Raw genomic sequence first — 14868 nt, 5'->3', positions numbered from 1 at the left:
GGTTTGCTGGGGAGGGAAAGCATTGCCTGAGCTGTGCAGGGGTGTGAGGCTCTTGGGGAGCCCCTCTGGAGTGGGTGAAACACTTATTTCTGATGGGACAATGCTTTATGGCTGTTGGCACAGCAGGAGAGGCTCATCCAGGGCTGGATCATCTCTGCTACCTGTGGCTGGGGTGGCTCTAGGGAAATGTGGGGCTTTGTACCCAGTGGTTTGCCAGCATTTCCCTTGTGGGAAGGCTGAGGTGCCCTGGATGGGATGCAGAACAACATTGGGAAAACCTTTCCCTAGCAGAGAGGATGAGGCGTTGTAAACTTCTGAGCCAAGCAAGGGGTGAGCACAGTGACCTGCCAAGGAGCTTCATGCAAGCTAGCAAAACTGTGCACAAAATGGGCAGAAAATTGTGAGTGTTAAAACCTCCTTATCCTTTGTACTTGCTGTTTGGAACTGCCTATTGCAGCGTGTGAAACAGTTGAAATTAAGGGGACTGAATGTTTCCATCCATGTTACATAACAGGGGCAGGTTAACACAGTTTCTGTACAGCAGTTTTGAACAAGGAACAAATTAATCATCCACTCTCCAAACAACCTTCCTGTGCTCGTGGGCTATTAAGTGTGTTTGCATTCTGCTTTTATGTTTTAACTGCTGCTTCTTGATTGACATGTCCCTAAGCATGGCTGGTTTGGAGGATCCTACGCGCTTTGTGAAGAAAATTATCTTGAGCTACAATCTGGGAAAAGGCTGTAGCTGTGTATTAAGGATGTTGGGAGAAAAGGGAGTGACTTCATTGTATCGGTCACATCACTGGCATGCTTTGGATAGCCCAGCCAGGAGAATAATAATTAGTGGGACCATACTAGAAAACTCCCAACACGTGCTGTGCAGGCAGAAGGACCCGGAATTTTTCTGACTCACCCCTCTGTTTATATGCTAAGTGGCTGGTGCTGCACACCCTCTTCTCTCACCCCCACCCAGACTCTCCTGTGATGCATTTGTGATGGTTCCCTGCTTTCCTGGCAGGAAGCCCCAGGTTTCTAAGGATCTGATCAATAAGGCAAGGAGGACAGAGTGTCCTAACCCTGCCCTCCTTCCACAGGATGACTGCAGCGAGTTCCGCTCCCAGTTTGAGGCTGGTGGCCGCCTGTCCTGCACCAGGGAGAACGCCCCTGTGCGGGATGCCTCTGGCAAGCAGCACACCAACAAGTGTCTCATGTGTGCTGAGAAGTTGTGAGTACCCCTTCCTCACAGTAACAGCAAAGAGGGAAACTTCCAGCTGTAAAAGTGCAGCTTCTGCCTGTGAAGCTGCATCTGGGCAATGCCTGGAGAGTCCTGACTCTCAGGACCTGACTCCTCTAAGAGATGCTCTGGCAGTAGGGCTCCTATTCCCCCTTCCCTTTCAGCACTAAGGGCCCAAGGGCAGGTGAGAAGCAGCGTGGAGTAGAGGAGGAGAAGCAAGGCTGAGAGAGCAGCCCCTTTCCCAGGGGACTGTTGGGCATGGGCAGCTCCTGAGGAGTTTCCCACGTGTGTACTTTGCCTTCCAGATGCTCTCTCTCTCTACTCCCATAGAGCATATGCAGAAGCAGACCTGATATGAAAGCAGCCACCTGGAACCAGGATGTAGCATACAGTGGGAATGGTGAGGAGAAAGGGAGAAGCCTTAGGGGTGGGAACCAGGAGCAGGACCACCAGGAACAGGGACTGTGGATGGGGAGAAATTACCTAGTGGCACGACACTGGCTTACAGGGCAGCACTGGGTGCACTGTGGCACTCACACTACCATAGCACTCATTTTTTTCTCCTCTTCCTTTCTTCCAGCAAAAAGGAAGCTCAAAGAGGAGGTGGAACTGTCCAGCGCAACAAATTGCCCCCTTCAGAGAGGATAAAGCAGGTGAGATCAGAGCCTGTGCAGAACTCAGAAAGGGAATGGTGAGGCACTGTGGGATCTGGGTGGCCAGGGACTGCCTGTGGTCAGCCTGGGGTGGTCAAGGTGCTTAGGATCCTGTAGCCAGCTAATCATGGGGGAGAGATTGGATGTATTGCAAAGCCTCTCTTGTTTGTGGGATGGACTTGGGTGTGAGCATACAAACTGGGCATGTTTGGAATTTACAGAAGGGCCCCTCTCACTTTCCCAGTGATGTGATGCCATATGAGAGATAAAGGGCAGGTTCAGACTCCCCACAATCCTGTAAACCCTTGGATGATAACATTTGGTGGGTATGGAGTGCATTGAACCTGCTACTTTAACAACTGTAATTCTTTGGGACTGGGAAGATGAAGGGGCAGGGCAGGAGCTGCTTTAGCTCAGCTGCTTGAAGGTTGTTTCTGTGGTTGTTGAGTGTGTTCTGCCCCTTTTGCAGAAGAACTGTGGTGGCTCACGGCAGGGTGCAAACGAGAGGCGTCCCTTCTCCTCGGGCAGAGGGTGAGTCCAGCAGGTGTCCCCACACACACCACCAGCCCTGGCCCTGCTGTCTGCCCCCTTCCATGTACCTGTATTTCTAGGGGTGGTTAGGAGATTAACTGCAGCAAGAATTGACAGCACAGGAGCAGCCTGGTCTGGGGTGCAGCAGTGCATGTTGTGCTGTTTGGTGCTCACTACTGCATTTCCCACTGACTGAGCTGGTGATGGGGAAGAGACATTCTGGGACATGTCTCTCATGCAGCCCTTGCTCCATTTTGGCCTTGATGCTCTGTGTACAAAGCACCAGTGATCACTGTTCTCAGAATCCCTCTCAGGACACTCTGTCCAGCAAAATCTGTCTCCTGGCAGTGCACACATGTGTGCCTGTCCCTGGCTCAGAGGCAGAGCCTTTGCACACGTGCTTTCTGGGCACTGCTCAGGCAGGAGCTGTTTGTTTTGTAGATGTTGGCCCTGAGCAGGACCCAGCTGCTGCTTTTTCTGGGGCACGCTGAGATTTCTTGCTTTTGACTGGTGCAATTCCTTCATGTCCCCCTTCCATCAAGTGCTGCCAGCAGACACAGGGCTGCAGAGCCCTGGGGTGATGGTGCACTCAGGCTGAGCACAGCCAAGGCCACATCCTGCTGTTGCTTTCCTCCCTTTGAGCATGAGGCTGGGGGGCTTCTCTCCCTCTCCTCTCCCGTGGGTGGGTGGGTGCCACAGTGCAAACAGCCCTCCAAGAGCTGTGGGGGTCTGCAGGGAGGCTGGGTCTGCACTCTGCTCCCTCTCTTTGGAAGGAGATGGTGATGAACCGTGTCTCTGCTCTCTCTGCCAGCCCACAAGTTCAGCGTGGCAGGAACTGCAACCGGGCACCCGGCCGCAAGTCACAGAGCAGGGACACCGAGCAGGACCCCACGGTAAACCCAGCTGGGGGCAGCTGTGGGGCAGGAATGGGGCTCCTGCCCCTTGGGGGGCAGCTGTGGGGCAGGAATGGGGCTCCTGCCCCTTGGGGGGAAGCTGTGGGGCAGGAATGGAGCTCCTGCCCCTCGGGTGGGCAGAAATGGGGACCTCTCCCCATCAGCACCACTCTTCTGCTGGTGCTGAGCCACCTCTTCTCCTTTCCCAGCAGCTTTTCTTCCTGTTCTTGCTGTAACCCTGAAGCTTTTCACTTGGCCCCATGTCATTGGAAGGGTTTGAATGAGTGAAAGCATCTGTAGCCTGCTGAAAGCCCCTGTATGACCTGGCATGGAAGGAAGGAAGGGCTTGACTCCCTGTGGAAGTCCCCCAGCTGTGGGGATGTGGGTCTTGAGCTCAGGTTGGAATTCTGTAGCCAAAGCAGAGTGCTGTCTCCCCATGCTGAGATAAAGACCATGGTCAGAGCAGGGTGGTGGAGCTGACCAGGGGATGAGGACAGGTTTGGCAGAAGGAAGGAGTGCTAAAGGGGGAAACACTGAGTGGTAGATGACAACCGTGTATGGAATAATGTAGGAGGAAGGTGGGGGTGTCTGCTCTCCCTTCTCATGAGAGGAAAGTGGCATAGCTCCAACAAAGCTAAAAGTGGAAAATGTGAACTAATAAGAGAAAATAAGTTACCGTAAAAAGGGTGACTAAACTGTGGATCTCGCTATCACAGGGTGTTGTCTAGAGGTAGGATGGTTAAAAAAATACCTGATGTTTTAATTGCTCCAGGATTTTCATGCAGTAATTTAAACAGCATTTTGGAAGAGATAGATAATGTGTTTCTATGGGTTTGGAGGAATCTTAGTACCAACTGCCTTAACTCTCTCTGAAGCCTCTGCCACTGACCCCTTTGAGAAAAGGGATATTTGAGTTAAAAACCCAGTAGATAGTTCAGGTACTTCAGTTTTGATGCATTCCAGGGGAAGCATTAGGTATAATAAGCCCTGTCTGCTTCAGGGCTCAGTGGAATTTCCTGGTAGCACCGGAGGGGGAGTGGATGCTGATGAGCCTGACAGACCAGAGGTGATTCAGGCAGCAGATCTGCTCCTCTCCTCTTTCCAGGGCCACCTGTGGGTTTTGGCACAGACAATTCCCAGAGCCAGAGGAGTGGTGGCACTGGCTGCTGGCACCTGTGAGGTGTGGGGCTGCTGGAGGGGTGGCCTCCTGCCCTGGGCTGAGGTGCAGGCAGCAATGTCTGGTGCGTAGGAAGGCGTGCAGCACAGGATTGCAGAGGTCAGCACTGGCTGCTCTCACGTCACTGATAATTAGCCAGATGAGGGAGGAAGCAGCACATTATGGAAATTAGCAAGTGACGTTTAACCAGCAGGTGCTATCACAGCACCCCAACATCACCAAAACTGTGCTGCCTGGCATGAAATCTTCCTTCCCTGGGGTGCTTCCTGCTGCTGATAAACCATCATTTTTGTGCTGAATGCTGCGTCTCCAGGTGGAGGGGAAGCAGAATGCTCTCTCAGACCCATTGCACCATTTGCAGGCAAAAACACTGGAGAAAGGGGTTGGGAGCCCATCAGTCACTTCTTTGTCTCAGTCTTTTTTCTGTTCCTGGGGCTGAGGAAGGGGCTGTGCATGCCAGGGAGCAGGCTGTGCTATCCCTGACCTCTGCTGTTGGAAATCTGCTATGACTGTGCAAACACCCGCTCCGCTCGCAGGGCGCGAGAGGCTTTTTGGGGATCCCTGGAGGTCACTCCTTGCTCTGTCATTGTGCGTGCTGGCCGTGCCACGTGTGGTTTGGAGGGAAAGCTGTGCCTAAATGTTCCCTAGCTGTGCTTGGGAGGAAGCAGCAGGGCACCCCTCATTAGTCATAGCTGCTGGAGGCTCTCAATGCGGTGGGCGTCAGGAGCGCTGCGTGCCGCACCGCCAGCGCGCTCCAGGCGCTCCCCCTCCCTTCTGGGTTTCATCTCAATCCTTGGAGGTGAGATGGTGTCAGCATGCTGATAAGCAAGGCTAGGTACAGGTAGATTTGGTCTTGTGGATGTGGTTTGAGAGAAGTAAACCTTGCCAGCTGTGGTGTTGGGGTGGATCGGTGAGCGGGGCAGGAGGGCTCTGTCCCCCAAAGCTTGGCTGGCTGGTCCAACAAGAGACACGATGGTTTTCCAAGTCTGGCCTGGCTGGATGTGACACAGGACCCATGCAAGGCTTGTTTTGTGAGCCCTAGGTAAAACCCAACGCAAAGGAAGGTCTTGCGAGTGAACCGGCACTAAATGTGATTTCTTTCTCTCTTCAGCTGGACTGTGATCGAATTCTGCATGGGGTAAAGGGTGGAAGGATTTTCTGCAGTGAATCCTCACAACCAATCTGTGGCACTGATGGGAAAACATACAAAAATGAATGTGACTTGTGTTCAGCTGCCATGTGAGTAGGCGGAGAGATTTCAGTAATACAGGGCCATCCACCATTCCCGAGTGTCTTTTGCAGAACAGTGTTTGTTTTGATACATCATGACTCACTATCAAGTGTGTCCTTGGTGCTTTGCTGTTAAGCAAACATAGATCAAAATGCCTGAGATTAATCTGATGACAGCTAATTAAGATACACAAGTTGCCAGGGTCCCCTATTCCCTCTCTGCCCAATCATGAGATTGTTTGGGGAGTAATAAATGCCATCACATTGGAAGTAGCATCAAAGCATTAAGGAGCCCACAGAGGACTGTCATGCCTGTGGCTGAGAGCTGTGGCACTGCAAGTGAATAATAAGCAATGTCTTGTCCTCCCTTTGCAGAAGAGCTTCAAACTTCATCACGGTAAACTATCGAGGCGAGTGCCGAGAGCCTGCCCCTGAAGTGGTAAGCAGCAAACCACAGCTGGGCAGCCAAACATCAATCTCTGCCTTTCCCCTGGTGGAAATTCCCCACTGGCACAGTCTCAGCCTGATCCACAATAGGGAGAGAGGAATGAGGAGTGGCTGGCACTCTCCAGTGCCCACTGAGCCCTGCAGCAGGAGCTGGGTGTCCACACTTTGACCTCGCCGCTGGGTTAACAGAGTTAGCTTGTTCCTTCAGGTAACAGTGGGCTAATTAAAGGCATTAATTAGCCTTAAAAGCCCTTAAAAGCTGCTCTCCAGCTGCTCTTCAACCACATTAGTCGGGAGGGAAGAGAGGTCTTGAAGCTCCTATTTCTATTTTGTTTTCTTCCTGGAGTGGAATGATGCCGAGAGGCAAAGAAAAGAAAGTGCCTCTTGGCTGTGTGTAGAATTCCACTTTAATCCAAGTGCCTGCTGGGGAGCCAGCCTGGCCTCTGCACCTGTGACAGGATCATTAGAGCCCCAGGAATGGATGCTCATGGTCCAGATGTTTAAATACTGCTTGAGACTTGGACTTAATGCATAACCTGGGCATAGTCTCCATGTTTTGCCTAGGCTGTGTGGTAGGAGTGTGATGTGTCTGGGAAAACTGCTGACTTTCTTCCTGGGACTTTGATGGAGCTAGAAAGACCAGAACTGTATTAACCCTAAAGGTTCCCTAAATTATATCCAGGGAGATGTTTGGGAAATTAAGGTTATTCACTAGGTGGCACACTTTTGGGAAAGGTCTTGAGCCTTGACATCTTGTGCAATCCCACAGAGCAGATGAGTTAAACATTTCTCAGCTCTGCTTTGTCTTTCTACCAGTGGAAGCTGGACAGCCTCCAGCTGTTGGATTTGCAGCCAGTGCCTCCCAGTTTGTGACTCTGTGCACGGGATGTCCTGCAGCACCTGGGGTGGACTGTCCTCGTTGGCATGAACTCTTGAGAAACTGAATCTTCCTCCCCAGGGAAATAGATTGGTTCCCACTCTAAACCTGTAGAGAATCCAAATATTGAACTTACCAAAGAGATTCCTGGGAAGTTTTGAGTGGGAACATTGGCTTCTGGGTATGGGTGTGGTATCCATGTGTTTGTAGGCACAGTGGGGTGTGAGAGAACATCATGCCTCTGTGTCATTCCGTGCCTTCCTCTGCTCAATGCCAGGACACCACAGATCCCCTGAACACAGTAAACTGGCTCCTTTCTCCCTCTTCTCTAAAGCAGCAGAGTGCTCTAAACTTTGCTTAAAGTCAAAGAAATTGCAGTGCAGAGAGAAAGAATTTTTCCTGTGACAGTACTGGAGGCCCCTGTGTCACTTTAGGGAGATGGAGCTGCTGTTGGCCTGTGGGCACAGGGAGATGAGTCTGTTAGTGTCTGTCCAGGACAAAATGAGACTGGATACACCATGCCAACTGAAAAATAGAGAGGATTCCCAAAAAACTGTGCTTGGTCTGGAATTCCTTACTGTTTCACTGAGCTGTTACAGCTCTCAAGCCCTTGCAATAAGAGGAGGATGCCATTTACTGAAAGTCAGAGAGCTTGCAGCTGTGTTAAGTGTTCCAAGGAGAGATGGATGCAATTAGAAGTCAAAGTCAAGCTTTTTTTCTCGAGGCAAGAAAAGCTAAGGCCCCCCCTGCAAAATGATTTATTCTTTATGTTTATTAAGTCACCTGAAGAATTGGGCTGAAAATTTATGGGAGCTTATAAACAATGTACAGAGCAATGTTATTTTCAGCACTAAAATTCATGCTCACTTGCAGTATAATGAATTTTTCTTTCTGCTGGAGATTCAGGCACTCAATATATGCTACTAAAACCTGGAGGAAAGCAGCTCCAGCAGTGCTTTTGGCATCAGAAATGGGTTTAGAGAGTTACAATGTGCAGAATGTGAAATGCTTTGGAAGAAGATAAGAAATGGTTACCCAAAAATTGTAGTATTTCCTTGAGTTGTATTTTTAAATTACCCATGGAGCGTGCTGGGTTGCCTGAGAAAATGTGTGTGAGCTGCCTCATCCTTTTGCAGCCCAGTGCCTGCAAAGCTCCAGGTGTTTCTGGCAGCTCTGGTGACCTGATGGGCATCAGGGGAGGATGCTTGTGAGAAGGGCTGGGAGCAGTGTGGTTTGAGGTCTGACACTAAAGGGTGCATCTGGGCAGGGCTGGGCTGCAAAACCTTGCTGCAGAGAGAGCCCATCCCCACTGGCCAGTGTTGGGTCTCTGCACCTTCCCTGGGAGGTCTCTGCCATAACTGAATCCCTCTGATCCTGTTCTGCTTTGCTGATGACAAATATAGGTTGGCATCGTGGGATTAGATGTCTTTTCTTTTTTTGTGAGTTAAGTGGCTGGTAGGTCCTGCAGGGCTCTGTCACGTGGATGAATTGATTGTGGGTCTTTCCAGCACATTTGACTTTTAATCCTTCATATCTTGCAGTTCCTTTACTTGCTCAAAGGTTTTTCACACTAATCACCTGGGCAGTAGTCACCAGCCTGCCCACACTGGCCCACAGATCAGGGGAAAAAAGGGGTTATCCAGTTTCTCCTTTTCTCTTTCAAGGCTGTTTCTCAACAAACAGATAACTCCCAGGTTTGCAATGGGCAAGTCCCTGTTTCCTTACAATGCTCTCTGTTTGCCACGCTGCTTTTAAAGGCAGTGAAAGGAGGAAAAGAAGAAAAGCAGGACCTTTCTCAGATTAGAAAATAGGTGTGGAAAGCACCTAGCTTGAGGCTGAAATTGGTCTTGCTTTCCTCAGCTGGCAGTGCCCCAACCTGCCTGCCCTTGTGCCAGGCTCTGCTGCAGTTGTCTTGGGTGACACTGAGCTGGCCTGAGGGGCTGTCACACAGAAGTGGTCAAGCTTGGGGCTGGGCTTATTGTTTTGCTCTTCCTTTCCAGGAGTAATGGAGTTCAGACTGCCAGCAAACACCAGAGATCAGCTGTGACCAAAGGTATGGACAGAGAGAGGCAGTGGCTTAGGCTGTCCCTTGGAGGTTGTTCCACCTTGTCCAGACAAAGCTGCAGGGTCAGGACAGAGGGTTCTGCAGACTTTTTTTCTCTCACTGAAGCCTTAGGATGGTGGGGCTGAGCCTGTGGGGACTCGAAATAGTGGGCTCTGCCCACTCCTTTCCCTTAGCTCTGTTTTTTCAGCCAAGCTGTTGCTGCAGAGCAGGGAGGATGCAGGCAAGCAATTCCCCATCACAGGGATGCAGGAATAGCCCAGAGCCCCTTCAGAGCACCACAGCTTTAAGGTTTCCTTATGGTCCTTTTAGGTCCCTGTGCCTTCTGGTAGTACATTAATAAACTCTCTGCCCTCTGTCTCTGCAGAGTGAGTCAAGGAAGCGTCGATGTCGAGCATCAGGGGAGCTGCCGAGTCCCCAGGACTGCCAGAGCTGCCTTCATCCCCTCCTGCAGCTCATGGGGCCCATCCTTGCTCAGGTGGAGCTGTGGGGACTCAGTGGTGCCTTCCCAGGTGTGCCCCGTGCTGCAGCCCCTGCTGCCTCGCTGTGTCTTAACGTGCTTCCCCAATAAAGAAAACTCCTCAGCCTCATGTCCCTTTTCTTCACTCAGCCCCAGGGCAGGGACACACGAGTCCCTGCTCTGGCTTTGCACCAAGGCTCCTTAGGCAGAGAGCAGCCTGAGGTGCAGCAGTGCTGTAAATACTGGCGAAGATGTTGGACCCAAGGAGGAAGAGTGTGGTCTGGGGTTTTGTGAGGAGGGCTCAGGGTCTCTCTGGCTCGTTGTGGGGTTTTGGGTCAATCACTTCACTGCCCTATCAGCCCTTTTCTCCTGCCTGTAAAACAAACATTAAATGATACTTACCTACCTCAGAGGGTTGTTTGAGATTTGTTTGGTTTACATTTGGAAACCTTCAGAGAAAAATGGGTTTTAGAGCACCCCATGTCTTGGGCTGGCAGTTTAGGTGATGTGCTGAGTGTTCTCTTCCAGGCTTCTCCTGCAAGGTGCTGGGAAATCCAGAGCACAGTTTGGAGCAGTGCTGGGAAGCAGATACATGATGAGTGGTGGTGTTAGATGTGCTGAGCCCAGAAGGGTCTCTGGGATCTGCAGGTGTGAATCTGGCCAGTGTTAGAGGGCAGAAGCACTGATGGCAGCCTCAAGGCAGAGCAGGGAGCTCAGCCATGGTGGTGGCCATGGACCACCAGTGCCTGCCTCAGGAACCATCTCCTGCAAGGAGAGAAGGATCCTTCCTTGGGCTCTGCTGCTGGAGCAGATGGAGAAGTGAGAAGTCCCATGGTGTGGAATGGATTTTTAAGGAGAAATGTTGTTTTGAGATGTAACTGACCTACAGATGATTCTGGTTCATTTATATTCTGAAACTGTTCAGGTGAAGCCAGGCCTCTGAGCCAAGGGTTTCCCTGTTTTTTGGGGTCAGTGGATCTGCACTGGTGAGGTTTGCAGAACAGGAGACACTGATGGTGGTTAATAGAAATCTGCTGTGATTTGCACGTACTTCCTGTACTCTTTTCTATAGCTGTTACTTAAAGCAAATAGGTTCTTTATTTGTATAAACTTTATTGCAGGACATTTCCAGAAGACCTTGAATGAACATTTGCAGTGTTTGAGTCCATTTTAGCTGTGACCTGATCTGTAAACACTTCTCTCTTGCAGATAAAGTTGAAGTGACTTTCAGGTTTTGACAGGATTTTACCTAATACCAATTAATTTCACTCCTACCAAAGACGTAGAATTCTTTCAATTAAGTTATCAAATCCTCTATTTCTACTGCAGTTAATGAGAATTGATTTTAAACTCTCAAAATGCTTACGCATGCATCGCATTTTATAGCAGCTTATAATAATAAAAAATTGATTTTATTATCAACAGACTCTGCCATAAGTGGTTGTTAATAATCCGTATGCTTGTTCTTTAACGTGAGCAAACACTATGATTTAGAAACAAATTATGACTGCCTCTTTCTACATGGAAAATCCCCATACTAAGTAGAGTCATGTAGGGTGAGAGTCACCAGTTTGGGGCTGGTTAGCTGTTTTGAGGGATGTAGATATTTTGTCTTTGAGCCAAGATGAAACAAGTACATTCTTGAATGTTATTTATGCAGCCTGGGAGTGATGAAAGTCAGACAGTAGAAAAGTTCTGTGATGATGTCTGCTCACTCATTCCTGCTAACATCGTGTGCAGGGACATCTACATGATTTCATAAAAGCAGTGCACAATTTGTGGCTTAAAATAAATCCTTGCAAATGAAAATCAGTGCACTTGAAAGCTACTATGATTTGTAGTGGTTTCAGGTATTTAAGTTTTCAAATAATGACCCCTAAAATCTTCATTAACTGTGCTTGAAAAGCACTAAACTGATGAAGACTGCCCCAGTAGCCTCTTCTGTCAGTATTTGAGCACCTTCTAAATTTCTCCTGCTGCCAGCAGAAATTACCATCCACAAAAATCGCAGCTGGCGATAAGGGATCGTTAATCGGATTCCAAGCCCATCTGCTGAGGAGGCACAGGACAGGCACTTGCTAAAGCTGCTGTTAGCAGCAGGGCTGGCTCCATCCTGCTCCCAGCAGCCTGCCTGCTGCCTCTGCTCTCACTTCCAACCCCTTTTTGCAGGTTGCTCCTAGGGCTGGCTGGTGGGGAATGTCCCTGGTGGCACAGAAGAGCTCAGGAGGGATGCCATGTGTTTTTACTCCTGGAAGAAGGAGGCAAAGGCTCATGAGGTGCAGGAGATTTGCCACTTTTTCTTTTGTGTTTACTCTTGGTTGCCCTTTGTGTTGCCCTTTAAAATGGTAATGAGGCCAAGCCAGCCCTCTATGAAACTGGAAAGGTACCAGCGAGCTGGGACTCTTGGGTTTGCTGTAAATTACACTTTATTAAGGGTGTTGCTTGCCAATAACCACTGACCCCATGTGGTTCACAGCAGTTCCTGAGGTTTGCAGAACTGGCATTATGAACTGACACTTTGGTCTCCAGCCACTCCATGCCATTGGGTCTTGAGCTAAAATGCCCTCTACAGGGACCTTGAGTGCCTTAGTATTTTTTTCTTCTTTTTTTCATAGAAGGTGTCAGGAGCTTATGCAACTTTTCAGGGCATACAAGTGGTATGGTATTGGTAGAGAGTGTGGACTGTTGACTCTGGCAGATGCCTCAGCAGACTTTGAACTCCTGGGGGTGTTTTTCAGTCCTCTGTCCATTTGGAGGCTGGGAGCTCTGCCCAGCAGCTCCCTGCTCTCTCCAGCCACCCCGAGGGAGAGCCCTGGCATGGTGTGCTCTGCCCTTTTGCAGGCTGCCACATTCAGGGGCATTTGCTCCTTTAAGAGCTTGGTGAATTGTGACATGGAGAGCTTGATGCTGTTTGTGCAGGAAAGCCTCTCTGGCTCTGCTGCACAGCTCTCTTTTCTGGCTCTCCCTCTGTCTCTGAGATGCTCAGTCCCACCACACAACTTCTGCTATGGGTATCTGGGGATTTCAGTGTTATTTGTCTTGATTATCACAATTTCTGCTCCACAGCCCATCTGCTTTCATCTTGGGGACTCATGAATGGGCCTCTCTCTTTCCTCTCTTTAGGGCTTCTCTTTGGCAGATGTTAGAACATCTGTCTTTCCCTGCAAGGCTCTCCCTGCCACAGCGAGCTGTTCTCCAGGCTATTTCCTTGGGATCTCTCTGCTCTGTTCTGCTGCAAGATCTCTCCTGCTGCCCAGCTCTCCCTATGGAACTGCAACACAAAAACTTCCAATGCTTTCCTTTGCATGAAGGGTGAGTAACTCCACTCAAGCTGCTCACTAAAAACAAGATGCAACTGCTTGAAAATTAGAAATCCAGACCCTTGATATAGAAGGTCCCAAATAAAACAGCTTAGTGCTGGGTGTAGTAACAACCACTCCTGTGATTTGAGGATGGGAAACATGGACAATTTCTGCATATATTTCTGAAAAACAGATGACTTGGCTTTGTTGCCTTCTTGCCTCAAAGGGAATACTTCCTCTCTTGGCCTGTGTCAGGGAGATTCTGCAGAGATGGAGACAGATGATTCACTGTTGGAACCAGAGGTAACCTGGAGAGGCAACAGAAGAGAGGGGTGGAGTGCTGCTGTCCTGGGCTGCTCAGCCAGGTGGGATTTGCAGCAAAGGAAAATAAACAGGTAGATGTCAACACAGCATCACTGCAAGTGGGAGTTGCACAAGCACAAGGGTGTAAACACAAGCAAAGGTCTCCCTGTCCAGCGTGGGTGGAATGTGCTGCACCTGCTCTCTGCTCCTGAAAGGCTCTGTCCTGAGGGAAAAGTTCCTAGTTCCTGGTGGAAAAAGCTTTGCTGAATCACTCTCTGTGAAGCAGGCAGCATGCTGGTAGGGTCACAGGATGGATTTTCCTCATGCACAGGGCAGGAGCCCAAAGCTGAGCTCTGTGTGCCTTGGCTGACACAGGGGACAGCAGACACGTGCTGTAGCTGCAGTGTTTTCTAAATCTGAGTTCCTTCTGTAGATCCTTGACAGGTGTTTGCTCTTCTGTCCCTTTACTCTGTCTCCTATTGCAAACTGCTTCCCAAATTTAATAGCTTGGTTGGAAGAGAATCACTTTGCTCTTGACAGAACATGCTGAGTCAATCCACTTTAACTGCAGATTTGGTTTGCAAATAATATCTCCTTTCTGATAGGGTTCAGGTGTCATTGCTGTGGACATTGGCAGGAATTTACTTGACCATGACAGCTTTTACAGAGCCTGGCAATTAAGTTGTCAGGAATCATTTTCCACTGCCAGGAAGCATTAATGGATCCTGGCCTTGGCTGGAATATACCCTGGGAGATGGATATTGTAACTGGGATGAGAAGGGGTCCTTGGAGCTGAGGTCTGCATTGATCCAAATGTTTGGAATCCTGGGCACTTTGTGGAAATGAGATAAGGAAAGGTCAGGAAACACAGGGCAGGACATCAGGGGCAAGAAATGAAAATGAGGAATATGAACAGGGACAGATGCCTCATGTTCCTTGTCTAGCAGGAAACATCAAAATGGGCATTTGGAGAAGCTTTAGTTTTGCAGATGCACACCACAAAGAACTAATATTAGCAGAGCTCCTGGATATGAAAGCAAATATTTTTCCACTAGGTAATCCCTAAAATTGTGTTGTTGTGGATTTGCTTTTCAAGTGAGAAAGATGTTGGAAATGTCCTTCTCTTAGAAAATAAAACTATGATAACTCAAGACAAGCTCGCTCTGTTTAAATTATGTCAAAAATAGATCAGCAAGCAAGGATTTTGATTACCAAGTACAGAATTTGAAACATGAAAAGTTAGTGATAGATATGGAGAATTTAGGATCCCAAGTGAGAAGTCTACAATTGAGATTAATCCAAAGGATTGCCAAAAATCTCCTTACATACAGGACAAAAAAAAAAGTTCTGGGCCAATCTAAATTCCGTTACCTGAATAGTGTGCAAACCTTAAAGAGATATTTGAAGAAAACTAAAGATATAAAGCGTAAAGAGATAACGTACACACTGAATTTTCAGGAAGCAAACCGTGCGTGGGCTAATACCAATCTTTGCAAAGTTGGCTGACTTCCTAGGTAAAGGAAGTACAGTACATCTAGTCTGTGCAGACATTAAAGGCATTTGGCCTGCTGCCCTGGGGGATGGTGTCACCTGGGCTCAGTGAGGAGGGTCAGGGACTGGCCATGGGGGAGGTGGTAGCAGATGAGCAGAAGTTGCCATGGGAGTTTCCAGTGAACAGCCAAAAAAAATGTGGATTTTT

At 49.1% G+C, this 14868-nt stretch overlaps 1 protein-coding gene across 1 annotated transcript in view; it reads left to right on the top strand.

Moving 5' to 3' along the window:
- The window catches only part of LOC306809059 (serine protease inhibitor Kazal-type 5-like), a 31941-nt gene extending 21974 nt beyond the window's left edge, over positions 1–9967 (top strand). Inside the window, exons 6-13 of the mRNA XM_079320173.1 lie at positions 1095–1225; positions 1815–1887; positions 2357–2418; positions 3230–3311; positions 5600–5727; positions 6094–6157; positions 9043–9095; positions 9472–9967. Coding sequence (XP_079176299.1) covers positions 1095–1225; positions 1815–1887; positions 2357–2418; positions 3230–3311; positions 5600–5727; positions 6094–6157; positions 9043–9048 — 546 coding nt within the window. The 3' untranslated portion in view covers positions 9049–9095; positions 9472–9967. The remainder of the gene's footprint in view (positions 1–1094; positions 1226–1814; positions 1888–2356; positions 2419–3229; positions 3312–5599; positions 5728–6093; positions 6158–9042; positions 9096–9471) is intronic.
- The last annotated feature ends 4901 nt before the right edge of the window (positions 9968–14868 follow it).

Source organism: Erithacus rubecula (genome assembly GCF_903797595.1).
Source record: "Erithacus rubecula genome assembly, chromosome: 16".
NCBI classification, from domain to species: Eukaryota; Metazoa; Chordata; class Aves; order Passeriformes; family Muscicapidae; genus Erithacus; species Erithacus rubecula.
This window is presented reverse-complemented; position numbering and strand designations above follow the sequence as displayed.